We start from the raw sequence: 26,623 nt of genomic DNA on the forward strand, positions 1-26,623 counted from the left end.
GCAAATGCAAGCAGCCCAGTGCCTTATAATCCGCGCAATTAAAATTGAAAAAGGCAACGGTGTATTAAATTTCTGTATATGCAAATGCACTTGGATAGAGTGAGCGAGTTCGTTCTTTCTTAACATCTACCTGTCAAAAACTCAGCTCAAAAAGAACTGATGAACAAATACTCTCGCATGTTTAATCTACTTCAAGTTACAAATCTCGTGGCATCAAAGGTTCAGGCTAGAAAGAACATAAGATACAGCAGTGCTACTTAAAATTTTATATATTAGCGATGTTTCCATTCTTTAAACATGTAAAAATGCATTCAGGAACCGTCAGTCAGCTAAGAATGCTGATTTTGTACACTTATCAAAAGTAACATTACTGCTGACTTGCAACTGGAAAGTAGTAGTATTGTATTAGTAGTAATAACCAATAATCTATCCAAAGTTTACGTGAGCGCGGGATTGTGCATGCGTAGACTGTAGACAAGAATCAAATACGCTTCTAACCAAACAGATAATTTTGGTTGCTTGAGATTATTGCCTTCCATCAGGATCCTTTCCAAAGTCTATTCCATCTGATAATGATGATATCTCTATTTTCCTCCTCTTGCTGTCTCTCCTGGATGGATCTACCTTCGCATCCATTAAAGAAAATAACGTCTGAAGTCGCGAGCTTCCTGGGCCTTCATTTGCAATGCTACCTGCAGGGGCAGCTTCCCGAAATTTGTGCATAATCTGCCAGAAATATATTAACAGAGCGATGAAGCAAGTTATCCCGCATAGCAGAAAGAGACCCGAAAAGCTTTTTAGGTGTAGGCGGTCTGAATCAATCTCTGCATTATCCGAACTGCATGTGCTTTTTGTCAACCATTTGTCGTGTATCCGCTGGAGGTCTCCATTCTCAGATAGAGCTAATATAGCAGTTGATAGGTCAACAGCCAAAGCAGAATCCCGTGGAAATGCCTAGTTAGTTAAACAAGCAATTATTTATTACTATTAGGGATGGAATCGAACACAGAGAAGCTGTCTTCGATTATTCACCACACCTTCAGAGTCAATTGCATAACTAATCTTGCAACACGCATACAGTTGAAACAAAAACGTTTCACTTTTAGTACATTTGACTTGTAGCAAATGCATTTGGCACAAAAGTTGTTCCTGAAATCCAGATTTTGTATTTAACGTACTTCATTATCATTCAAAAGTTATCAAGTTGGCAACTACAAGAACTTTCTGGAATCAACTGTAGCTACAAGCAAGACCATCCACATCAAAATGCTCCTCAAAACATTTCAATTGCTCCTAAAAAGTTAAACTAGATCACTATCTTGAAGCGGATCAATTGAAGAAGTTTAAGTACGTAAAAATCCTCGTACAACCAGATCATGCATGCATCATTTGCAGGCCCAACATAGACATGGTGCAAGTATTGCAAAGTAATACGAGTTTAACCATCATATAAAGCGAAAGCAAATCTATCAGAATATATCACACATGGAAAAACAAAACTCACAAAGCCCCAGCCGCTTTTGGTGAACTCCTGGCCTACAATTCTGAATTTGCATTGGCTTGATAAGAAAAGTTCTACATAAGGAAGTTCATCCACCACGGCAGCAACACCACCTTTTTTTGGACCACTTAGAAGTTTTGTTGCATACTCTTCTGGTGTCCCGAGTGAGACAAGCCTGGATTTAGGTATACCGATTTCCTCAATCAGATAATTTTCAGCAAAAGAACCCACTTGGTAGCCAATAGGTTCATCACTTTCTTTCAAGCTTTCAACTCCTTTAATAGGAGAATAGAGCTGCTGTACTGTAAGAATAGAGGTTAAACTCGCAGTATAACTTGAGTTAATTATGAGAACCACAAATAGCCATATTATCAGCACCACACGTCCAAGTGCGCTCGCGGTACTCTCTCCTGAAACAAAGAAAGAATAAGAAGTTAAAAAGGTGCCAACAGGACATCTTGCCCATAAACATTAAGATAGCTGAAAATGTAAAATTTTTCTTACTGTGGGCGAAAAATAAGGTTGACAGGCTGAACCTGCAAAAAGAACGAAGAATAGCTATCAAACAAGTCATGCCCACAATCAGGTTGTTTCAAGAAACATCAACATGAACACTGCACAATCCACTTATAACTGCATCAACCATTTAAACCAATTCAAACTACATTTCCCCAACAAAGACGATTGGATTCCATTAACCTACTCAATCCATTACAATCATGTGTCGTTTGACCAACTAAGAGTTTTAAGTTCTTAATGTCATTTCCTTAGATGTCAACTAGGATTTTTAACATACTGACGTCTGGCCTTCAAAATTTTCAATTCTGAAACTCACCATAGGATGGTTATTAGTTGCTGCCTTGGTGGTCCACGGAACTCATCATTAGTTCGGTGTTCCAATATCCAAACAACTATGCCAACCAAAAGAAAGAAAGCAGCAGTAACTCCCCACATCAATCCTGAAAAGGGTCTGAGGAAAGCCCATGCACCAGTATTTAACTTCCTAAATGGGGCCACTACAACAAGTCCCGATGAAACATAAGGCTGGGTGAAATCTACAGTCTTTGTCCTATTGGTGACAATTGTAATGTCACCAACAGCACCATCAAACACCTGTAAAAGCAAAACAAAGTTCAGCTATAACAAATTAACTTCTCGAACTTCGCTAGTACCCTTGTCTAATTGATACCACAATTATCATTTTCTTCAACTTTGCACATACCCCTGCACTTATCAGCTCCACAAGCTCACTATAGCTAGGGTTTTCATGGCCATCTCCAAAGGCGATGAACTGATATGGAATAGCATATGGCAACAAGTTAACAGCAGCTGTAAAGACATCTATGCAGAATCCTTTAAAAGTGCTAGTCCCTGGCACTTGTGACACAAATTCTCGATAACCTACCCGTCTGGGTACTGCAATCTTTAATTGCTTTCCATTGTTTGGGAAAACCCATCCACGAGGCTTTATTACCGTCTCTCCTGGCCAAACTACACCAAATAACTGTTGATTTGCACTTGAACGATTTGGTGGCCTTGAATAAAGAGTCTCAGGAGGCACAGTGGATAATCCAGAATAGTTAGACCAATGACCAATCACTCTAAAACCAGTTCCAATGACATTTATAATGTCATACGCTGGAAAAACAAGAGATCTATCAGAATTAAACTTGACAGGCCCCGTCAAACCAACAAAATTACTCTCCAAAATCTTTTTCAACAAAAGAGGCCCTCCATCAAAAATTTTCAGCTCTTCAAGGTGCAGAGTACTCCCCTGAACAAACCGTAGATTAGGATCACTGGAAAATGAGATTCTTCCGCCCTCCTCAAAGAATGAATTTATGGCATGAGCAACCAACCAAACGGTATCATAAGCATAAAGACCATAGGAATGCAGACCTAATGAACCACCGTTGAGTTTATTCCACCTTGACAAAAATGATCTTTTCCTATCAGAATCAGGAGTATGCTGACGTAAAACAAGAACTCCTTGCATGGAGTCCATATTCTCCAGAGGAAGTGGGGAAGAGGAATCCAACACAGAAGAAAGCCAATCTGTAGCTATCCAAACATAGCCATCACCCATCATTCCAAGATACTGTGCCACAGAAAATACCATGAACCCAACATCAGGATAAGCATGTAGAACTATAACCCGAGACTCCATAACCGCAACCTTTATCAAAATGTCTATTATGTCAGTCCTATTAACACCAGGTGCTGGTGGAATCCCTGCTTTGTATGAGATTCTACCGCGCCTAGCTGCGATTGCATCATCTAATGCAGACACACCATTCCTTCCATAATCATCATCTAGGAAAACCACAATTACATCTTTCCAACCGTAATAGTCTACCATTTCAGCTATTGCAGTCATCTGGTAAGAATCACTCCGCGTAGTCCTAACAAAATAAGGAAACTGAAGCGAAGAAAGAGTGGGGTCTGTAGCAGCAAACGACAAGAGAGGTACTTGAAGTTCATTTGCAACATGCGATATGGTGTGTGCCACTACAGAAGATTGTGGCCCAATAACAGCAACAGTTTCCGTCTCCATGAGCTGCAAAGCTGTAATGAAACCAACAGTCTTCAAATTTACCGCACAGAAGAATTGACCAACAAAAGGAATTTCTACCATTTTTCCAGGAAATTAAGAAACTGGGACTATATGTTCATATCAACTTGATGAAAAAGCCGCAATTAGACGAAGTTAAGCTTAGCCTTCCAGAAATTCATCAATAGCACAAGAATTGAAAAGGGGTTTTTTTTTTTTCCAAACATTTTTTTAAAAAAAATTGAAAAGGGTTAAAATACCAACAAAAAGCTCTGTTCTTTTTGCCCAAAGTTTCCTAAGCAAATACAAATAACGAATATCCGACAAGAAACACTTGAGAAAGATGATTTTTTTTTTTTTTGGGAAAAAAAAAATTTACCTCCAACCATGCCAACAAATCCACTGCAATTGGAAGTTTGCATTTTGACAACAAGTTTGGTCCCTGGGAGGAGAGTGGAGTTGGAGTTGACGTCTTTAACAGCCTCCTGAATTGCAATCTTAGCAACTCTGCCAATGGTGGAGTCAAATGAGAAAATAGCTCCAACATTCACTACAGCTGGTCTTGTTGAAGAAACATTCCCGGTTAACCCGTGTGAGGAGAAAACTCCAGATGAGAGAAACCATAACACTAGTGGAAAATGCCGAATCGCATTCATTTTGGATGAACGATGCACGGCTAAGTTGGCAGGCCCAGAAAAGATTCTTTGCAAAATTGATTCATAGGCGGCTGCAAGATTATTGCCTGAAACAATATATAAGCAATTTAACACAGCGACGGTATGTGTGTCAAAAATTATAGGAACCTATACAGATATACAAGTGGTGTACAACAGAGAAGAAGGACCTCAAGGAAAGCACACAACTAAGAGAAAAGAAGAAACTCCGGTGACCTGCATGAGCCAGGAAGCAACAGAAAAGCAAAGGGAAAAGGGAAAAATTAGTTGCATAGATAAGAGAAACTAGAATCAGGTGCCATGCTTTAAGTCATGACCTTTGAATCAAGAAATGAGAGTCTGTCAAAGTATCAGGAATAAGTACGCTTTTCCACTTGTAATGTGCACTGTTGGTATGGAGGAATCGCATGATCTGCTGGGATGACCAGCCAGAATTTACATATGCGCAAGTAATTAAGGAATGAGAAAAGGCCATAGTGGGCTCTAAGCAGGTGGAGTAAAAAACTAGAAGAATAATACCTGCTGCTACAATTACACTGCACGCTACCAGTTGCAGTCGTATCTGAATGAAGGGAAGGGAAGACGATAAGGCACTCTCTAAGGCTAAGGGGAACCCAATACATACTGCACTATTTCCACGCTGTTGCACTGCACAATGTGGGTCAGGTCACGCGGGTATCTTAGGGACTGACTTTGGTCTTTGGGAGGAGGCAGCTTCAAAACCCACTCCCCTTTGACAGTAGGTAATAGGTATTATTACGTTTTTTGGAAAAAAAAAATTTTCATTTAAAATATTAGTGAGAGCTCTCATAATCCCCTAATTAGTCGAATTATTATTAGTAATCAAATGTAAAATGAAAGAAATTATTGATCAAACTAAAAAATGAGGAGAGCTGCTTCAAAGTCATTATTATTTGTTATTGGTGTGTCTTTATATTTTTATTAAAGAAAATTACGAGAAAGGGAAGCAAAAGGTGGATGGTTTTGGTTCTTCTGGTTCTTTTTTTTTTTTTTTTGTCTGTAACAATAATGATGAAGATATTTGTGAAAGGCATGCAAGGAACTGTGGGTTTTGATAAGAAGAAATTGAAGCTGAGTTGGAGGGAATCAAACTGTGGGAATTTCTGATGGAACATTTTTTTGTAATGGCGCCGCCCGCAGTGGCAGTAGCCAGTAGGTGGTTTGCATAATTAGTTGGTGGAACACTACACTATTTATTTTGTTGAATGAATCTGACTTGAGAGGTACACGGAACTATGGGCAAAGCTCACGTCACGTGCTGCAATGCAACCACTCTTTTCTATTTCTCCTCTTCTTTTTTTTTTTTTTTTGGGTTGGGATTCGACAAGGGAAAAGAATAAAGGGAGTTATTTCTGCCGACCATTGTACAGAGTCAATTAATTATTTTATTCAGTCTGGATTCGAGACTTTCCATTCACTCACATGACGTTTATGTTTTTCTGGTACATTCAAAGGATTGAACCAAACTTAGAGTATTCTATTTGGGACCATATGGCGTGGAAAATTGAAGTGTGGAAAAGTGAAAAAGAAAAATTAAAAATTATTTTTAGTTACATTTGGTTACCAGTAAAGATTGTGAGGAATAATGAGAAGTTAGTGGTAATTGTTGAGTTTTTCTTAATCATACAAATTCTACTGGACACAAGATGCAAGAAAAGTTTCAGCTCTCTTACTAATAAAACGAGCATACGTTACAGAATTCGCTTTTTTTTTTTTTACAATAATAACATTTGTATAACATACTCTAATCTAGTATGTATAAGGGGAGGGGAAGCCGATGGGATTTTCCCGTCGGAGGAAACCACAATTAAGTGGCAAGGCGAGAGGTCAAGACTTAAATATCTTGGTGGTACTTGGGCTGTTGGCGTACAGAATCTGCCGTTTACAGCCCCCAAACTACGCCGTTTACAGCCCCCCCCTAGTCTGCTGCTATAAGACTCAGAGAAGAAACGACTGCTAAAGAGTAATCTGCAAACTTCCTCTGTATCATCATGTGTCCAGTTTCTTTCTGAAAACAAACTCAATAAGTACCATTTGATCCCCCGGGTAAAAAAAAAAGAACACCATAAATACTGATTTGCTTGCATGATCAACACATTTTTCAATTATCTTTTTATCTCACATATATCATATCAAAAAAGTGCTACAGTAATTTTTTTACAAATTTATCTCAAATAATTTACTATCCAAACACACTCACTAGTAGTTCCTTAAAAGATGCTAGTAGGAAAAAAAAATATATTTTTTGGGTATCTTTTGTAGTAGACGCAGGAACCAAAGTTAAGATTTTGGATCTGTAATGGGTAGAGTTCTTCTGGTCGCTTTGTGTAACAAGTTGTGTTTTGATTTAAGAAGGAGGGCCCAAGAACATCATGTCGGCCCATTGTATAAGTTCTGGCCTGCAATTCTGATAACGGCCCGTCCTGAATGATAGGATGCGAGACAATGGATACAAATGGAAGTAAGGCCCAGCACAACCAGGGATACAATTAATTTCGGCGGACAATTTTAGTTTACCACAAATATTTAGTTACCACATTTGTATCTTCAACTTTTATTTTTTTCACCTAGGGTATGCTTTTTTTTTTTTATCTCAAAAGATTTTAAATCAGACTACTTTTGTTGGTTTTGGAAGAGATAGAAGAAGATGAAAAAAATTTTACACCACCCACCTCCTCCCCCACTCCCTTCTCTCTCCCCTCCCTTCCCCTAACCCCAAACTCCTCTCCCACTCGTGGGTGATGGCTGCGACTTTAACCACCACTCTAGCCACGACCTTATTGGTCGACACCATAAAGGTTGCAAGTAGAAGCCATGAGTCATGGCTTTTGGGTGCGACCACAAACCAAAAAGGTTGCGATTAGTGGAGAGGAGGGAGGGTCATGGGTGTGGGGGTGGTGGCAGTAGTGGTGGAGAGTGATAGGTGATGGTATATATATATATATATATACATATTTTGTATAGTTGGAGTTGTTTTTGATATATTGCATGGATGTAGTGTTTTTGAAATTATTTTTGTTTATGTATTATTATAACATTGTATATAAAAATTTTGTTTATAAAAAATTAAAGAATCCAAACAAAGCCGATATTAGCTTTATTTTGAAAGCATAAATAGTAGTATTTCAGTAAATTATTCTTTACTAGATAACTTCCCTATCCATTTTACTTTAAGATGATACTAATAATAGGGCTACTTTATAAGGCTGTGAAGAAAAGTTGCAAACCCCCAAAAAAAAAAAAAAAAGAAGAAAGGAGTATTGCCTATATATAGTACTAATACCACAAAAAAAAAGGAGGTCATTTTTTCCAAAAAGCAGCAAGTGGACTGACTGGAGCAGCATCTTCCTTGCTAGTTGCTACCGATGGGAATTTGAAAGGGATGAAAAGGTGCTAAGGAAGGAGCGAAGCAGCCAAGGAAGCATTACCCTTTCATCTTAGCCGAAACCCAACTCTTTCCAATAAGAAACAGCCACCTGTAATGTGTTCTTCGAGAATCCCATGTACATGTCTCTTAACGGCCGTCAACGACCTACACAAATCGTAGTCCAATTACCGCCACCCCCACCCCACCCCCCCCCCCCCCCAAAAAAAATCCCAAAACAAAAAAAAGCACCCCCATTCTGGCTTTTTACTCCCACCGTTAATTCGGCCAATAGGACCATACACTACAACGCCAATGGCCGCGATCCGCCGCCCAGCCCTGTCATAGTTTCATTCCAAAGGCACCACTCCCCCATCTCTCCCATCAACACCAACACCCCCGCAACGCCACAGCTCTTTGCCCCAAAAAAAAAAAAAAAAAAAAGAGGGGGGAGTGAAAAACCAGGTCATCCGGTCAACTATATTGGCCACCACTCAGTCTCCACCACGTGTCAGTAAATCATGCGTCATCGTCTACGCTTAGGTACCTTCCATTTCCGGTTACCCACCGCATTGAAAAACTTTTAGCCATTCTTCTTCTTCTTCTTCTTTATAATTTATATACTCTCTCTCTCTCAATCGAAATGCCTTTTTTGGGGTCTCTGATTTATGGGTTTTGTTTCCTTTTTTCTCCTTTAGTTTTGATCAATGCCTGAATTTGAGCCCAAAAATTAAAATTAAAAAAACGGCGAACAAAAACTTTCCCAATTTTTTTTTTTATCATCTTTCGGAATTACTGTTCCCTGTATTCCTTTTGGAATCTTGATTTATTTATCCTGTCCAGATTTGGAGGGGTCAAGACGGTGAATTGTTTGATTTTATTGCAATTTTTTTGGTGGGAATTTAGTTAACTGTTGGTTTCTTAGGTGGCTTTCTGCGGTTGCTAAAAATATCATTCGGTTGCATTCATTTTTCATCATTTTTCTGCTGAGAAAAAAAGAAGTTGCTTTCGATTTCAGTCCTGGGGAAGGGGAGGAGAAGGTTATGAGATCTTATTTTGATCTTATGTTTGGATCAGTTTGGGCATTTATTGCTAATTTCCTATTTGGGAGTCAGCCAAAAGGATTAGAGTAAGGTTCTTGATTGAGTTTGCTGGGATATGGTTGAGGAGTTGACGAATGCTGGGTTGCTGCCGAATTGATGTAGGTGTTTCATTTTGATTATATCTTCCGCATTTTTTCAGACAATCAACCTCAGTCTTCCGAAGATTAAGGCTTTTTGTATGGCGCAGCCGCTATAACTGATCGAAGTTGGTGTTATTTTCATAAATAACAAAAGATTTGGTTGATTTGCTTCTCCGCCATTCTGAATCTAAGGAGTTGTAGTTTAGAGTGCTGATTTTCTGTGGAGAAGGATATTCCGAGATATCGGTATCTTCTGAGGAAGGAACTTAGTTGATGATCTGGAATATGGCAGCTGGTACTGATTGTCCGCCGCCATTCACTGTATTAGACAGTGGCTATATTAAAGAGAGTGTGCCTCAAGTAGAGGATGAACTATTGGAGAGTTCTGATGACTTGAAAGAGACACCAAATGAACTGTTGGAGGGTTCTGATGACTTGAAACAGACACCAAATGGTAAACCTCCGCGACATTCTGTAAGCTCTGCTACGTTGCTACAGCCAAGTGATGTTGTAAGTAAACTTCCTCTTATCTAAGTTTCACTCTGTACTGTTGTTGCTGGGGTCGTTTACTTTCTTACAATGCTAGTTTCAGGGATTCAGGCTCCTACTGCTATTCATAATTTTTGTTGAAGTGATTGTATCTGAGTTGAATAGATTTCTTTGACACTCACGTTACGTGCACACCATTGTTTTAAAATGCAGTCCTGAAGTTGTGCTTCTTATTTATGTCGTTATCGCGACATGCGCAAAAGGTCCAATGTCATAGGGAGAGGTAATATATTTTGTGGACAAATTTTGACAGCACACAAGAAACTGAGCGATGTGGCTATTAGATTCAATCTCAAGGCTTGTTCATGAGATTGTTGTCATGAAATCATTTGTCATTGATCTCCTCTTACCGAGAAGTTATGATAATGTGATGAAATAAATGCTATATTCTCTGATAGAGTAGTAGTTTGATATAGTAAATGTCATCTTAACTTAGAAGTCAACATGTTTTGAGCTAATTCTATCTTGTTCAGTGTAATCTTCTCTGGTAGAGGGAGTTCTAGAAGTGAAAGCTTGTAATGCAAAATAACTCATGAATGTTCTCCATAATTTTTCTTTTCTTTCTAGTTGAGTATTATCTATCCTTTCATGAACAAAGTGTGCAAGCGTTGGTTATAAGAAGGGGGAAAAAATCAGACTTTAAACATCATGAGATCACTCATTGTAGTAGTTGCTAGCATAGGAAAGAGTGAAACTTTGGTAATTCAAAGCACATACACCTTAAATTTACTGCATCTGACTTCATTCCTTTCTTATTGAAAATGCATCTGAGAAAGTAACAGAGTCAAATTCCAAGTAATGGCTTGGTTTCTCCTACCCTTGCCTTCGCTATATCCATGAATATTTAGTATCTGAAGTGCTATGCTTGACTATTCATTTTTACCATGTCAGGATTTTGATCTGACAGTGTGTGGACAGAAGTCACCATCTGATGGAAAATCAAGCTTCCTACCAATTTTTCGGTCAGGGTGCTGTGCTGAAAAAGGGCCCAAGCAATATATGGAGGACGAACATATATGTATAGATAATCTATTTGAACATTTAGGTGAAACTGCAGGTTTCCCTTCTCCTGGAGCTTTCTATGGGGTGTGTAACCAATTCAAAAATAATCCGTTGCTTGACTACAGTTATTTTTTAATGCGGTAGTTGTTAAATGGTGTTGATTGAAAGTCAGTAGTTCTTGATTCACCACCAGCTGACATGATTTGACACTCGTCTGTGTTTCTTGTTATTTTTGAAAGTCTGTTAATGACATTCTGATTATCAGCTTTTGGAGATTAGACAAAAAGAAATTGGATGTTGCATCCTCTGGGAGGGGATACAAGCTAGGATGCTCACAAAGAAATGAGTAAACACTGAGAAGAATGGCCGTGTTTGCAATGTTTAAGAAAGTAATTCTGGCATATCTTAGGAACATCTTTTGACATTTTGAAAGATCAGCTTGTGTATTAGTTCCCAAAGTTTTTAGAGGAATTTTCTTCTTTCTTGGTTTTTTATCCAGCTTCCACAGAGTCCTCTTCTCCCCCTTCTTTTTTTAAACTACTAATATAGTTAATAACAGATTGTTTGTAATTTTATGTTCTTGCAAACTTATTCCTTTCCTTGTGTTAATTTTTGAGGTTGTGCCGCAGGTTTTTGATGGTCATGGTGGTACAGATGCTGCAATATTTATTAGAAAGAATATTCTCAAGTTCATAGTCGATGATTCTTCTTTTCCATTGTTCTTGGAGAAGGCAATTAAGAACGCTTTTCTAAAAGCTGATTATGCCTTTGCTGATGATAGTACTCTGGACATCTCCTCTGGCACCACAGCCCTGACTGCATTGATATCTGGAAGGTAGGTTAGCACCTTTAGTTCAAGTCTTTCCTTTGCCCACTTTAAATTAGTTTACTGAACAGTTTAGAGTTTCTGCCACCTGCGGTTGAAGTGCATTCATTCATCAAGAATGAGAAAATTACGCTTTGACTTAAATGAACTAAATATAGCAGGATTGGACACAAGGAGAATTCAGGAACTTAGACTGATATGCAGAAAATTTTTCACGTTGAGTAGTTGTTTCAGACTATCTTGCCCTTTGCTATTCTGAAGGCACCATTAATATGTAGATAAAAGAGGTAGAGAGAAACATAGGAGAGGGCTTCTTATGCAGCATGTGCATGACTGTATAATATTGGGGTAAATGTGTGGCAATCCCTGCTAGTTAAAGGTAGGTATACCTATAACAAGTCGTCTTGTTGGTTGGTTGATTTTAGGCCGTATGTAGAATGTTGAAATACAGTTGGACAGTTTGCTCAGTACATCTATAAAGAAGTTGGTCATTGTAATCATTTTTGGGAATGGTTTGTTGTTCATGGCTTGCAAAATGGACCAATTCAAAATAAATTAATTGTACTTATCTACTCAAGATACAAATGGAGCTGCTTGAGTGAAATGTGCTTAGATTAGATCACCCTCAGCACCTCTAAAACTGGAACTGTTACTGATGGGAGGTTATAGGATGCCCAAACCGGATTCAACTTAATACACTATGACTTATTGTTGCTGAAAGTCTTGTCTTTTTCTTTGGAGTACATAAGCTAACCAGCCCAAACCTCTTTGCCTTGCTAGACTTCAACCACTTTCAGACCCTTGTGTGCAGTTCGTTAGGTCTGTAGTGGTTCATATTACCATGTGGTGCATTGACTTCCAGCCAACAATTTTGAAGTATAGAAACTAGTCAGTACAAGCTCTTGGGGTTAAAGGCTTCTCGCTTTTCCGGGAATGCCATTTTCCTTTGAATTACTGAGTAGAGACTTTTATTTGCATGGTTTGCCTAAGCTTGTGGTTTGAATAATCTGGAAGATAGGCTAGAGTTCCATGTCTTCAGTTTGACGTTGAATTTGCTGAATTGTTTCTTCTACTTGTTATGAGTTCCCACATCTGTTATGAGTTAATAATGAAAAATTTAGTATAGTTCCTTTATATGTCACTCATCATGTTAGGCAGTTTTTATGGCTTTGCAACATTAAAGAAAGCATAGCTGTTCATTCATGCGTTCCTATTTCTTTAGGAATTTTTTTCCTAGTTTTCCTTTTTCGTATACTTATTTGCATTTTATATGCCGGAGAAAATGAGAGTTTTAGCGTTTATTTTTATTTTTATTTTTTGTGAGTGTGAGAAAATAGGGGGTTTTCGTTGATAAACAAAGGCGTAATTTTTTCCCCCTCTTCTTTTGTTATTTTTCCTCGATAATCTTTTTTAAGCTTTTTGTTAAGTGGCATTGGCTTAAGCAGCCACAATCTTTCGCAGTATTACAGTCCAATGCTCCTGCGGGAGCTTTTGTGCCTGATATACTCAAAGGTAGGATGAGGCATTACCCTAGCCTTATCAAGGATTTGGCTCACTGATAATATAATACTTGATGATTTTGGATTGGAAGAAATTTACACTCTTTTTAAAATTTTTTTGGGGGTCCTGCTGTTTCCACCTTCACTGTCAATTATTTTCTCACACAGCTGTTAGATCCCCAAAAAGAATCACTTTTTAGCATTATAGCCTTGTGTGTGAGAGACAGTTTAGATTGCATAGTTATATTGAGTGGTAATTTATTAGAGGTCGGTTCACAATCAGTAGTAACTGTTGTGCTTAAGTTTCTCCAGAGTTGAATCCCTCTGAAAATACTTAATGTTATATAGATAATTTTAATTCCTTGTTTATCTAGCTTTTGGATTATTCCTGACGGGTTTTCCTTTCAGAACAATGGTAGTCGCAAATGCAGGTGATTGTCGTGCTGTGCTGGGGAAACGAGGTAGAGCTATTGAGCTGTCAAAAGACCACAAACCGAACTGTACATCTGAAAGAATTCGAATAGAGAAACTTGGAGGTGCCGTGTATGATGGGTACCTAAATGGCCAATTATCTGTGGCACGTGCAATTGGAGACTGGCACATGAAGGTTCCTAAAGGTTCATCTTGCCCTCTAAGTGCAGAGCCAGAGTTGCAGGAGATTCTTTTAAGTGAGGATGATGAGTTCCTCATTATGGGATGCGATGGTCTTTGGGATGTCATGAGCAGTCAGTGTGCCGTTACAATAGTAAGGAAGGAACTAATGATTCACAATGATCCTGAAAGATGTTCAAGAGAATTGGTTAGAGAAGCACTGAAGAGGAATACCTGTGATAATCTGACGGTCATTGTGGTTTGCTTTTCACCAGATCCTCCGCCTAGAATAGAACTGGCCCCAACTCGGGTCCGAAGGAGCATATCAGCAGAAGGACTGAATCTTCTTAAAGGTGTATTGGAATTGTAATTTGTAAGAATTGTAATGTACAAGGATAACCGAAGGGAACATTGGACTGGTGAAAAGAGTTGGGTGAGGTAAAGGAGGACATCTTAATCGTGGGATATTTTACATCCATCGCCGGACTGGTGAAAAGAGTTGGGTGAGGTAAAGGAGGGCATCTTGATGGATGGGGATATTTTACATCCCTAGCTGCTGCTGCTGCTGTTTCATTTGCCTTGATGTAATTTTGGATCCTTTGTACTGCAGATGTATGTGTTGTACCATTAGGATGATTTGTCATTTGAATTCCGGTGGCACCCAAAACTTCCCCTGATGTACATAAGTAAGAAGATTAGTCACTGTTGGCAATGAAGTCTGGATCAGTTATTCACTTTAGGAGTAAATGATCAATTTTCATCTGCGTGTTGAAGCATCTCGAGTGATACATAGGAGTAAATGAAAAGTGTGTTGCAGATCTAAATCTAATTAGTAGTAGTGTCTCTCCAATTGGAGTTGTTGAGACTATTCAGCCAGCCAGCCATGACTTCCTCAGTCAGTCCTCTCGGCCTGTTCCAAAAGTAAGAAGAGTAAAAGAGAGGCCAAGATTGCAGTCTTGTTCTTTTGTTTACCTCTCCTGTCCTGCCCTGTCATCTTAATTCATTCCCAAGGGAAAGGTGAAACTGCAAGTAAAGTGAGTGGGGGGTGGTATTGGTAGGAAGGAACTCTTTGCTCCTTTTTATCTTTTGGTCTGAATTCTGAGACGAACGAGAGAGCAAGCAAGGTAAGTAGGCTTAATCGACACGAAGTAAGCAGACTGCGCATGCTACCGTTAGTCTGATGACCCAAAGTGAATGTGAATTTCACTGCCCAAATACTAACCACTAGTACGTTAAGCTGGATTTTTTTTTGTTTTTTGGGTCAAAACACAGAGAGTATCTCGACTTTTGCTAGACTAATCTCCCTGCGCCTGTGCACTCCGCTCCTCAAAGATGCACAGGCGGTAAGAGAGGTGGCTCAAACACACTACCTCAGGACTCAACTGAGCTACCTCGAAACCATCCGAGCCAACTCCAAGGGGCACGTTAAGCTGGATTAGTTACAACTATTATCGCGGCAAACATTTTATTAATTGATATGATTCTTGAAGCCACTCCTGAGCAGTAACACAGAAAAGCCAATTTCCTTGCGACTCACAAAGATTTAACGCTAGTTCTTCTGGGGTGGCATGTCATGTAAATTGTAATGTAGTGTAATCCAATCAGAAAAACCTCCCCTTTGACCATAAGGAGAACAACCACAGCGAGTGGCTGAATGCTGATGGGTCCTTCTCCATCCATCATATAGTATGTTAATTCACTCAAAAACTCCTCCCGTCCGTCTGAATTCTGATTCTCCAACCCAAAGTAAACCAACCAACCAACCAAACCTACCTCCTTCACTGCCGCGCCTTCCGCCTTATCATGCAACCTACACGTGGATCCCTGCATGTCTGCTCATCATAAAATTATTAGTAATAAATCTCTTCCACCATTATCAAATCTACATTCGACAGAGCATAGTACTGACACCACACCCTAACTCTGCGTAAGTTAAATCTTCCGTTTCTCATACATACATATACATATATATATATATATTTATATTTATATTTATATTTTTTGTACATGGGTACAAATGGATATACAAAAAAAAAAAAAAAAATTAAGAATACCCATACGTATGTATGTATAAACCATTCAATGAAAATGAAAGCGTTAGATTTTAAACCTCACCATTCCTTATTTATTACACAACTTGCCTTTCCCATTGATTAGCTCTCAAAGTTCATTTTACTTTCATTATTACCATCCCATCCCATGGAGGTTTGGTAAATGGTAAAATACCTACACTGACCCTCTAATAACACATTTTATAACTTTAGCAGCATTCAAGACAAGTGCATAACGTATTAACTTTGGAAGAAGATCAAACTGGTTTCATTTTCATTGTAGAAACTCGTTATAACTTTAATAACACAGTCTCAAAGGTCCAATTCCTATAGCTCTTAGAACCGTAGTAGCAGAATATGATATGATGGCTTTTGCAGAATTAACCTGGGCCATTAACATAACACTACTATTACTGTTGGTACTGCTTGACAAAAGTTGAGGTGCGATTCCCATATCCCATAGTGGATATAATATAACAGGGTGATGGGGATGATGATGGTGGGCGATGGAGCGGAGCCCATCTCATTAATGGCAAAAAGGAAACGCAAAAAAATGAAATGAAAGAATCCAAAAAACAAAAAGGCAAAGATAGAGAAATAGAATGCTGCTGCTACTTCTAAGTAATGAACCGCTTTTACTAAATTCAGTCACTAACCCATTCATTCTTTTGCTCCCCACCTCAGCTCCTCGCTTTCCACTTTCCCTCTTTCCATTCCCCACCCAAACAAATAAACAAATATTTTGTCTTCCCATTAATCAAATACTTCTCCTAAAGACTCTCGAGTATTTTTGCTGCTCCTACTTGTTTACTCGAGTTTTTTTTTTTTTCTCTTTCCTTTCTTTCTTTTGTGTTCCCTGGGAATCCCATTTCTTCCTCATAAATAACTACTGCCCTCGCCTGATCTCTTACGAGTTCTTGGCTTTGTTAAGGAGCTCGAACATGGCATTTTTATGCAGATTCAAATGGGATCTCAATCTTGGTTGATTTCTTGGCTCCTGAGCTTTTTGATAATAAGGTGTCTTCCGTTTTCCTCTTTCTGTTGCTTCTATATACCCTTTTTTTTTCCCTTTACATGTCTAATACGTGCTTGTGAATATTGCTTAGGTTGTAATAACATTCATTTTTCCCCTTCGACTTTGGGATCTTTGGGAATGACTTTCTCTGTGTTATAGCTTTTGGGCTCTGTGGATCTCAAATCTCGGTCTCCTCAGCTGGTTTTCAGGTGTCGTGTGTTTTTAATGTCAATTCCCTTTCCCAAAATACAATTTCGATGGAATTACTTTCTTCGCATGCTGATGACCTTTTTTTGTTTTGTTTTATTTTACTTGAATTTTTTATGGCCTAAGAGAATTATTATATCACCTAAAGTTGCAGTCTTGCACTTCTTCTTTTTCCTTTACTTTTTTGGGTCTTGGAACTTTTCTTTTCTTTTTTTTTTTATAATTTTTTGGGTACAATGGAACTGAAAAAATCTCAATTCAGTTGAAAACATTGTTCTTTCAGACATCTGATACATCTTTTTAGATTGGGGTGCGATGGAGTGTGTGTGTGTCCTAGATGGCTATTACGTTTTAGATGAAGAAAAGGGCGGGGGGACATACTTTCTCGGAGTATTCTGATTTGTTCATCTTGTGTTCTGTAGGTGAGTTACTAGACCGGGTTTGAGAAGAGCAATTACGGCATTATGCTAAAAATTGAGCGCTTCGATGACTTTGTTGTTCTGATATGAGAAAATAAGACCATGTCTGAAAAATTATCTGGAGAAGAATCTCTTTGTCAAGACGTTGAATCCTTGAGCGTGTCAAAACGCCTGGTTAGAAGCGTCAGCCAGAAATTGAAAAGGAAGAACCATAGAGGAGAAGGGGAAGAGGACGATGACACCAGGGCTGTATCCTTGAGCTGTCTTACCCTGTATGGCAGAGGTGGAGGATGCAAGGTAGGTGCTGAAACTGGAGAAGAGTTTGTGGATTACGGAGGTAGAAGGCGGTCAACCAGTGAGGAAACTAAAGTATATGCAGCAATTTGTGGAAAGGAGGAAACAGCTGTTGATTGCTTCGCCTATGGGATGAAGGAGAAATTCTGGAGGAGGAATAATAGGAGAATTTTACAGCTTAAAGCAGCTCCACATGACAGCATGAATGTGTTTCTTCCGGATGACATTCTGGAAATGTGCTTGCTGAGACTTCCCCTTACGAGTCTCATGAATGCTCGTCTTGTGTGCAAGAAGTGGAGGAGCTTGACATCAACGATTCGTTTCATGCATATGAGACGAGAAGGGTTGTATCAGAGTCCATGGTTGTTTCTATTTGGAGTTGTTAAAGACGGTTACTGTTCTGGGGTGATACATGCCCTGGATGTATCGCTGAACCAGTGGCATAAGATAGATGCAGCAATTCTCAAGGGAAGGTTCTTGTTTTCTGTTACCAGCGTCCAGGATGATGTTTTTGTCATTGGAGGTTGTTCTAGCCTGACAAACTTTGGAAAAGTGGATAGAAGCTCATTTAAGACGCATAAAGGAGTTCTGGTGTTTAGCCCCTTGACGAAGTCTTGGCGCAAAGCTGCATCTATGAAATATGCTAGATCATCACCCATTCTAGGAGTTTTTGAAGTCGGTCCAGACTGTTTGATCAGAACTCAGCAAAATAGATATGAAAGAAGATTTTACCGGTCAAGGGTTGGTGGTGTGTCTGATGTCTATGAGGATCCTCACAGACTCTCAGTTCGACGTCAATTTAGGCACTCTGTGGATGGAAATGATGTTTTGACAACCCATTCAAAGCAGCATAAATTATCAGGACAAAAAGGTGAAAATACATGTAAAGATCACAAAAGGTATGTAGTCATTGCTGTGGGAGGTCTTGGATCTTGGGATGAGCCTTTAGATTTAGGGGAGCTTTATGATTTTGTTTCAAATAAATGGACAGAAATCCCAAGGCTGCCTGTAGATTTTGGGGTTGCCTGTTCTGGTGTCGTTTGCAGCGGAATATTTTATGTCTATTCAGAAACTGACAAGCTTGTCGGATATGACGTAGAAAGGGGCTATTGGGTGAGAATCCAAACCACGCCACCTCCTCCCCGTGTTCACGAGTACTATCCAAAACTCATATCATGTGGTGGTCGTTTATTCATGCTCTCTGTCTCATGGTGTGAAGGGGAAGGTCAAATAGGGAGGAGAAACAAAGCAGTTAGGAAGCTGTGGGAGCTTGATCTCATGTATTTCAGCTGGAGAGAGGTTTCAGTACATCCGGATGCACCAATGGATTGGAATGCTGCATTTGTTGCTGATAAAAGTTTGATATTCGGGCTTGAAATGTTCAAAATATTCGGACAAGTGTTGGACTTCGTGACCATGTTCGACATGTCGGACACAAGGACAAGCTGGAGTCATATTTCAAGAAATCACGTAGCTCACGAACTGGACGCAGCTTCTTGCATGACCAAGTCGATGGCAGTGCTTCATCTGTAATTTCTTTTCTTTTCTTTTTTTGGCATCGATTCCCAATATCAAAAGCGACGCGGCCATTCTTTTGTATCAATCAGTTTGTATTGTCACGAGTACATTGTTATTAGTTTATCACTCATATGATTCTTCCATTGAACTATGGCTGTCTTCTCCTCGTTTAATTTTGTGACAACAATGGAGACGTTTCATCACCGATTTATTGCTGCAGATTTTTCTGCTATTAGCGCAAAGTCCTCAGCAATGAGATGGTTTTAGATTGTGCTCAGAGGGTCGCGTCTGTCGGGATTATTCCAGCTCTCTTTCAGCTGATCAATTTCTCCTCTTTTTTTTTTTTTTTTTTGTTTTCCCTCTTTCTTTGTGGTCAAAAACAGAGACGACTCACAAGAATTGGTATTGTCTGGATTAGATGTTGCAACGGCTAATGGTGGAAGATGCTGAACATTGATCTCTTAATGAGAACTTGTGCTACTATTGTAGATATCGTAGTCAATAAAGCTTGATGATACATACCCCAAAAAAAAACACACACACACACACACACAATCTGTAACTCCCCGACTCAGAACAAGAGTCCGTACATTTACAAGTTGTAGCCATCCGGGAAGACAATGGATGGCCAAGAAAACGGGTGAATAAGGTGCAAAAACAACTTTTCTTATTGAAATGAGAAGCATAACGTATCAATTTAATGTTCTAATAAGCAAAAGATATTGCAACGGCTCAGCAAGTCCCCAACACAAGATTTTGATATCTAGCCCTGTTTCAATTGGCAGCATCCTAGACCTACGCGAGATGAGGTGTGTCCTTCCGGTCAAGGCAGATCATAGGCCTCAGTCCGATTTTGCAAATCTTTAACTGCTATGTATGGTATCAGATATGGGGTAACCCCCCTGAACATTGAAGAACACTTGTTTCAGAGGCATGTACATATCCTGTTCTTAAATTGCAAGCAAGATCTAATTCAGTAAATAATCTATTCTGGCATAATCTAATCCGTCTAGATATCTTAAATGATCATTTCCTTCAGAGCCCTAGCAGCTTTTTCCTAAACCCGAGAGGCAGTCATAGTCTCACAAAAACTTTAAAAGAAAATTTTAAGTCAACAATCTAAAGTTGGAGCTGCTGCCAAAATACGTGCAAAACCAACCTTAGCATGAACTAAATGATGCAGGATCCAAAAGAAAGCCATTTGTCCACAAGAGGTCCCTGAGATCAGCAGATTAACACAAAAAAGGAACGGAGGTCTTCCCCTCAACAATAATTCTTTATTGAACGACAATCATACAAAAAATAATCTTACATTCCAACTTCTATATAAGTACAAATATATTGTCCATTTGAAGACTGAAATCTGCAAAATGACATCAATAGGGTGTCTGATAATCACAAGAAGAAGAAAAAAAGGGAAAAATTGAACACCCTCTACATATAAGAAAGAGAAAAAGATATTATGTACCTGCATTCTATGATGCTTAAAGAAAAACTCTACGACGACATGCATGCCAAATCCCTGACAATCATTAGCCAACCTACATGTGTCTTTATCCTACATTTGGAAAGACACCAGAGAAGTTCGGAATCTTATCCACGTGCTTCAGGGCTCGCTCGGCAATCTGGCGTGTCCGATAATCACCATGCTGGAAAGCATCCACAAGTGCAGTACTTACATTAGGGTCACCAGAAATTTCATAGGCTATATCATCAGAGCGCAAAATTCGCTCAACTGCCCAAACAGCCCTCCTCCTCAGGTTCTCTGTCCGTTTCTCCAGTAACACATCAAGTATAGGCCTGATCCCTTCTGCCTCGCACAATACATGAACCCCTTGTTCAATGTCAACCCCATCATCCAACAAGGTGCACAATGCTGCAAGAGAAGCCTCAACCACCTTTTCATTGGTGTGGTCTAGGAGGGCAACTAGCTTCCCCACAGCTTGTCCTTCCAGGAGACAAAAGGTTTCTTTGAGCGAACATGTTCCCCTGTGTACTGTACACAATCCAGTTATGATAGTCGGCTTGCCTAAACAGGGGAAAATCGAGACACAAAACCCAGGACTTGGCAATTCGGGCAATTTGGTCAAGTTTTTTGATTCTTGAGATAAGTTTTCCAAAGCCAATGCAGAAACCATCTGAACATTGTCAAGCCCATTGGTCTGTAAAAGTTCTATGAAGACAGCTGCAAGATTGTGGTTCCGACAAAGGGCAATGGCATCCAGCTCATCAGCCAAGGCAAACGTGACCCTTGACAAAACCTTAACCAGACCTTCTAGGTAAGGAGTCATAAAGCGACTACCTCTAGTCTCCCTCTGCCGGATCCTAAGAATTCTTGAGTTAACCAGCTGGAATGCACCTTCATCTAGCATCTGCCGTGTAAGACCCATATCCCTTTCAGGAAGATCAGCTAAAAGCCCAACAGCAGCAGCTTGTTCCTCAGTTATACCAATATTTTCTGATATGATTTTGATTAGGCTACCAAGCTGGCCAGATGTTCCACGTAAGCAACTAGCTAGTTCTGGACCCATATATGGAGAAAGGTTCTGGAGAAGTTTTATGGAAGCCAGTCTTAAATCTTTTTGTGGAGCTTCAATAAACTGTACCAAACTTATTGTGGCACCAGAGCTTTTAATTGCAGAAACAACACTAGAAATAGTAATCGGAGAGTTAGTCAGCCCAACAAGCACCTGAAGAAGCTTACACTCTATGGCAGGGCCAGTGTTGCTTATAAGATGGAGGAGATTATGAATGATGTCCTCTGAAACCAGAGTTTGTTGTTCAGGTCCAACGGGAACAGAGTCAAAGTCATATCCTGAACTCACAACATTAGCAAGGATTGTTGCAGATACTTCCTTCAGTCGCATGGGCAGTTGGTGGGCACCAACAGTGAAGAGATCCTTGACCAGGGGGGGAAGTATACCAGCCTCTATTAAGATTCTGGCACTTGCATCGTGTGATGACATTTGATTTAGAGCTTTCAAGGCAGCCTCTCTTGATTGGATATTACCACTCTTCAAGATGTTGATCAGTGATAACCCAACTGTTCTAGCCACCAAGACTTTCACATCATTGTTAAGAACCAAGTCACCAAGAAATTCAGCCATAGATAGTTTGGTTTCTGAAGATCCTACAACAAACAAAACAAAATAAAAAATATGCAACTTGACTCATAGGCAATAAACACTACTGGGGGATACTGGTCAAAACACACAAAGGTTTACAAGCAGCAAAACAATCCACTAATTTCCCACCCTTTAGCCCAAGAAGTTTCCTTCTCTTTTTTTTTTTTTTTCGTGTTTGATTCTTACATTTGCATGAGCACATAGCTGAACACAGCTAAAACATATAGAACGTGCTGACAGCATCACAAGGGAAAAAGTTACAACATAAATGAATGATGGATGGTTCTTCAAGCAGGGCAGTCTATTTGTTATATCAACAGCATAGGATAGCAGGTTTAGCTTTATTCGAAATAAAAATGTAACAACCAAGCAGCAGTTGTTGGATGCTATCAGAGTTCAACTAAAGGACCTTCCTCCTTCAAAGTGTGTAGCAAATGTCCTGCCTAGAAAACTGCAACTGCAAACTTAGTTCACCAGGCTCATGGTAATTACATGCAAACCCTACTCTCCAAGTAGCGATTTTCATATGTCAAACTGATGCCCAATCCATAACATAGAACAACTTCATCCCTTTGTTGAGGTTCATTCTTAACAGTAAAAGAAACATCAGCCTAAAGAAAATGGTGCCACAGCCCCTATAATTGTACCTCTCAAAAGAAGGTAAACAGCCCAAATATTTTCAAGCAATATCAGATAAATGAGTGATGATTCCTTGAAGATGCTTACCTTCAAGCAGTAGTCTCAGTAAAGGCTGCAATCTACCATTTTCAGCCATTTGTCTGACATTATTCTCAGATTTTCCCAGATTCTCCAGAGTTTTATCCGCCATCTCAACAGCCACAATGTTCTCCGACGTGCTGCTTGCCATTCCTACTAAAATGAGAATTGCTCCATTAACTGAACCAATCTTTTCACATAAAGCTTCAGATTTGGAGAGCTCATATAGCAGAAGAACCGCTTCTTCTCTTTCTTTTGATTGTTCATTAGACAATAACTTCACAACTGTGCGTACAGTGTCCCCTTGAGCCATTATTTCCTGAAAAATTAGGGAAAATGTAAATAAACTAGATAAATAGCTTCTTGTGCAAGTCAAAAAAATATCCAAAATTGGTAACAAAACCTCTAAGAACCTTATTGTCAGAATCTTCTTCAACCACAATTCGAAGAGTTTCCAAAGCTTTCAACCGAGTTCTTCGAAAGCTACTCTTTAACATATCAATAATCATAGGTATCATCTCTTCATTACGGATTACATGCTTATTTGATCGGCTTTGTTGACATATATATTGGATAAACTTCAAAGCCTGCAAAATATCTTGCTCTGAGCTGCCCGAAGTCAATGATCTCCGAGCCATATCAAGTTGAACAGCTTCATTCCTAGCATTCCATTCTTCAATTGTGTTCCGCAAGGCTATACTTGGATTCAGTTCTGTGCTCCGTAACTCTCTTTGAGTTAATGGGCAAACTAGCCTTCTTCCAGACTCTTTACATTGTTTGAACCATTTTTCAATGGCTTCTCTCTCAAAAGTTTGCCCATTCTCCAGTGTTACAGGATCCCGCATTACCTGTTTTGTCAAAGGGCATAGGAATGCATCATAGATGGGCTCTATATGTAGTCTGTCAAAATGGTAGCTATCATCTGACTGGCTTGCCAGGTCATTACCTCCATCCCAGCTTCCGGCCATCAAAAAATCACAAGAACCTGCCAAGGAATCAAACTTAAATCCCTTTTTCACGAAAAAAGAATAAATTACAGTCACAAAAAATCTCATTAAAATTAACATAGTCCTCTACAGAAAATGTTCCGATGCAGACAATGTAGAACAGAACTTAAAAGGAGAATGAACCATAAACACGTGTCTGAAGGAGGCTGCCAAGAATGTGAGGCAGTCACATTAACTAGTGTCATAAACGCAGCACGACGTTACTTGTACTACAACCCATATGACTCGCTGAAAAACATAATCCAAGTAGCTTTTTTCCCTGCTCAATCCAAGCTAGCCATCATCCTATCTATGACTTTCCATCAATCAAGTTCAATTGAAAGAAAAAGCAGGACAAGAAGACGAAAAAGAACAGATTTCATTAACCTCCGGTCATTCAAAAACTTAACATGAGTGAGTATCGCAGAGAGCTTCCAATAGGAATATCACATCTTATCCAACTTAGTTCCATTTAGTAGTCGCCCGAAAACAAGGCAACTCATTGACCTTAGTAACAAATCACCAACTGAAGTACTCAATTGCTAATAGCAATTTCCTTCGCCACTTACATTTATGCATCCCTCCCACGCCATAGACACATCATCTCTTAGTCATTTGTAAAACACAAAAATAAAAAAGTTCAGTTCACCACATCACCCACGAACGTTTGCCAAACATTTAATTCAATAGAATGTTTAGTTCAATATGCTATGAGAATAAAACCATGGCCACCTGCTAACGTAACCGCCATTTTTAGAAATGTACCTAAATAAATCTAAAGTTTTGCATCCACTAAAAATGCGGCCCGAGTTTTTCCTTTTCTGTTCTTTTTTTTTTTTTTTTGCCCCCTAACACTAAGAATAGTAGTAAAAACTAACGAATTGCAGCCCATCAATCAAATAAAAAAGCAACATAATTATCCACTTGAGACATCTCCTAAAATGCAGTGAAAACCATAAGTACTAGTCCATGAGTCCCAATTATCATACCACTGATATACATGCCAAAAAAAAGAAAAAGAAAATACTACCCAGATAAACATCCAAATACTTACAGTGTCAAAATTGTTGAAGCAGTTGAGGGAGTGGTTGCTTGGGGATTTCCAAAATCAACCCGGCATCAAAAAAAATGTGATTTTTTTCAGATCGAGTAAAGTACAAAGTAGAAAGCCAGCAATTCGGATTCTTCCATGAACGGTTATTTCAGTTGGGATTAGGGTTTGTCTAAGTCCATCGAGGACGGAAACTGGGCAGAAGAAACAGGGGAGGGGTAAGATGGGAACACAAACACAAATTGGAGACAAAAAAAAAGTTGGCAGCTGTTGATCAAGGAAACCACCAACAACTAAACTACAAATCACCCAAATTTCTTTTCTTTTTTTTTTTTTTTTTGGTAGTGATGATCAATTATTGTTATCTCTATATATATTATCCCACACCATCGAGTTTTTCTTCTGCCTTTTATTATATTTTCGGTGTAGGATTTATGAAAGATTTAAAGGGAAGGTTGACTTGGTGCCAAGGCAAGGCAGCTCGTTTTAGTCATCGCTGGGTCACCGTAGGCAGCAGCTGTACTACAACAAGGCATAGCTTTCGTTGTCCCTATAATTATTACTGTTTGAAAAATGTCGCTTTCTGCAAAATTACCGCCAATATTACCCAACTTTTCCAATATTTACTTAATGATGATTCCTTTTAAAGTTTCGACTTGAATGAGTGAACCACAAGAAAATAGTTACTAAACTATTTAATTTGGCATGATTCTGTTAATTTCTATTTTTTTTCCTTTTTGGTTAAAAAAAATCATTCAATCCTTTAAAACAAACTTTTCAAAACATGGCCATTCAGTCAATGCAAGATAATAAAAAGTTACTCGTGACATATACCGGTAACTTTTTAATGGTAAAAATATATTGAAAATCTTTGAGTTCGAGAGGCAATTTGAAAAGAAAAAAGTTATCTTGGAGCCAATATACTAATATCAAAGAATTAATTACTTTATTTAAATTACACAAAAGTCCCTAATCTATGCCTAATTTTCATTTTCCTACTCCATCATCCAATCTTTGCCGCCTCCCTAACTCGGTACTTTCGCCTCTCCATCACCCCTACCCTTTTCCATTCCCCACATGATCCTTTTTTCTCGATCATTTCCCTTTGCTCGACACTCTTTTCTTGTTTTCATTTACTCTAATCTCATTTTTCCTCCTATCAAATCTTTGGTGAGAGGGAGAGCAGTTGAAAGGGCGAAGAGGAGGGTGAGAAGTAGTAGTTTGATGGAAAAAGTGAGGGCCGCGAGAGGCAAGGCAGGCCAAAGTAGGCTTGGAAGTAGGGGTGGCAAGGACCTTTTTTTTTTAAATTTATTCCAATTCTATTTTGTAGGTTATCTTGCAATTCTATCATCTAATCCCTACTTGTACAGGTCATTATATCCTCTTTTGGTAAATGCAAATTAGGAGTTCAAAAATTGACAAAAAAAAAAAAAAAAAAAAGTCCAATGCCAAACCCCCCACCACTCTCTGCCTTTTATA

General features: G+C 39.1%; 4 protein-coding genes across 13 annotated transcripts; 2 read left to right on the plus strand and 2 right to left on the minus strand.

The window, feature by feature from the left end:
- Positions 1-254: 254 nt before the first annotated feature.
- Positions 255-5,407, minus strand: LOC140016090 (glutamate receptor 3.3-like). Of its 7 annotated transcripts, none has more exons than XM_072069216.1 (9): positions 5,246-5,407; positions 5,091-5,138; positions 4,897-4,942; positions 4,432-4,794; positions 2,724-4,066; positions 2,337-2,614; positions 2,006-2,037; positions 1,505-1,911; positions 255-954 (listed from the first exon to the last, which is right to left on the minus strand). In XM_072069216.1, exons 4-9 carry the CDS (start codon positions 4,706-4,708, stop codon positions 526-528), a joined length of 2,766 nt encoding a protein of 921 aa, XP_071925317.1. In that variant the 5' UTR covers positions 4,709-4,794; positions 4,897-4,942; positions 5,091-5,138; positions 5,246-5,407; the 3' UTR covers positions 255-525. The 7 variants fall into 7 exon arrangements, with proteins under 7 accessions (XP_071925317.1, XP_071925314.1, XP_071925316.1 ...); XM_072069213.1 differs by having other exon boundaries at positions 5,044-5,138; XM_072069215.1 differs by lacking the exon at positions 5,091-5,138.
- Positions 5,408-8,375: 2,968 nt separating this feature from the next.
- LOC113711902 (probable protein phosphatase 2C 27) lies at positions 8,376-14,495 on the plus strand. The gene is made up of 5 exons (XM_027235138.2): positions 8,376-8,654; positions 9,037-9,804; positions 10,735-10,929; positions 11,475-11,680; positions 13,579-14,495. The coding sequence occupies exons 2-5, from the start codon at positions 9,568-9,570 to the stop codon at positions 14,129-14,131; spliced, it is 1,191 nt and encodes a 396-aa protein (XP_027090939.2). The 5' UTR covers positions 8,376-8,654; positions 9,037-9,567; the 3' UTR covers positions 14,132-14,495.
- A 1,928-nt stretch (positions 14,496-16,423) lies between these two features.
- LOC113712663 (F-box/kelch-repeat protein At5g42350-like) lies at positions 16,424-19,413 on the plus strand. Of its 2 annotated transcripts, XM_072069461.1 has the most exons (3): positions 16,425-16,829; positions 16,919-17,036; positions 17,457-19,413. In XM_072069461.1, the coding sequence occupies exon 3, from the start codon at positions 17,556-17,558 to the stop codon at positions 19,278-19,280; it is 1,725 nt and encodes a 574-aa protein (XP_071925562.1). In that variant the 5' UTR covers positions 16,425-16,829; positions 16,919-17,036; positions 17,457-17,555; the 3' UTR covers positions 19,281-19,413. The 2 variants fall into 2 exon arrangements, with proteins under 2 accessions (XP_071925563.1, XP_071925562.1); XM_072069462.1 differs by lacking the exon at positions 16,919-17,036 and having other exon boundaries at positions 16,424-16,829.
- A 342-nt stretch (positions 19,414-19,755) lies between these two features.
- On the minus strand, positions 19,756-25,648 carry LOC113712662 (U-box domain-containing protein 44). Of its 3 annotated transcripts, none has more exons than XR_003453321.2 (5): positions 25,148-25,648; positions 23,521-24,092; positions 23,117-23,426; positions 20,734-22,395; positions 19,756-20,167 (listed from the first exon to the last, which is right to left on the minus strand). XR_003453321.2 is itself a non-coding variant. In XM_027236161.2 (4 exons), the coding sequence occupies exons 2-4, from the start codon at positions 24,073-24,075 to the stop codon at positions 20,819-20,821; spliced, it is 2,442 nt and encodes an 813-aa protein (XP_027091962.1). In that variant the 5' UTR covers positions 24,076-24,092; positions 25,148-25,648; the 3' UTR covers positions 20,512-20,818. The 3 variants fall into 3 exon arrangements, 1 of the variants encoding a protein (XP_027091962.1); XR_011822488.1 differs by lacking the exon at positions 19,756-20,167 and adding an exon at positions 20,512-20,628; XM_027236161.2 differs by lacking the exon at positions 19,756-20,167 and having other exon boundaries at positions 20,512-22,395.
- Between the last annotated feature and the right edge of the window lie 975 nt (positions 25,649-26,623).

This window comes from Coffea arabica, chromosome 10c (genome assembly GCF_036785885.1).
Source record: "Coffea arabica cultivar ET-39 chromosome 10c, Coffea Arabica ET-39 HiFi, whole genome shotgun sequence".
Taxonomy (NCBI): domain Eukaryota; kingdom Viridiplantae; phylum Streptophyta; class Magnoliopsida; order Gentianales; family Rubiaceae; genus Coffea; species Coffea arabica.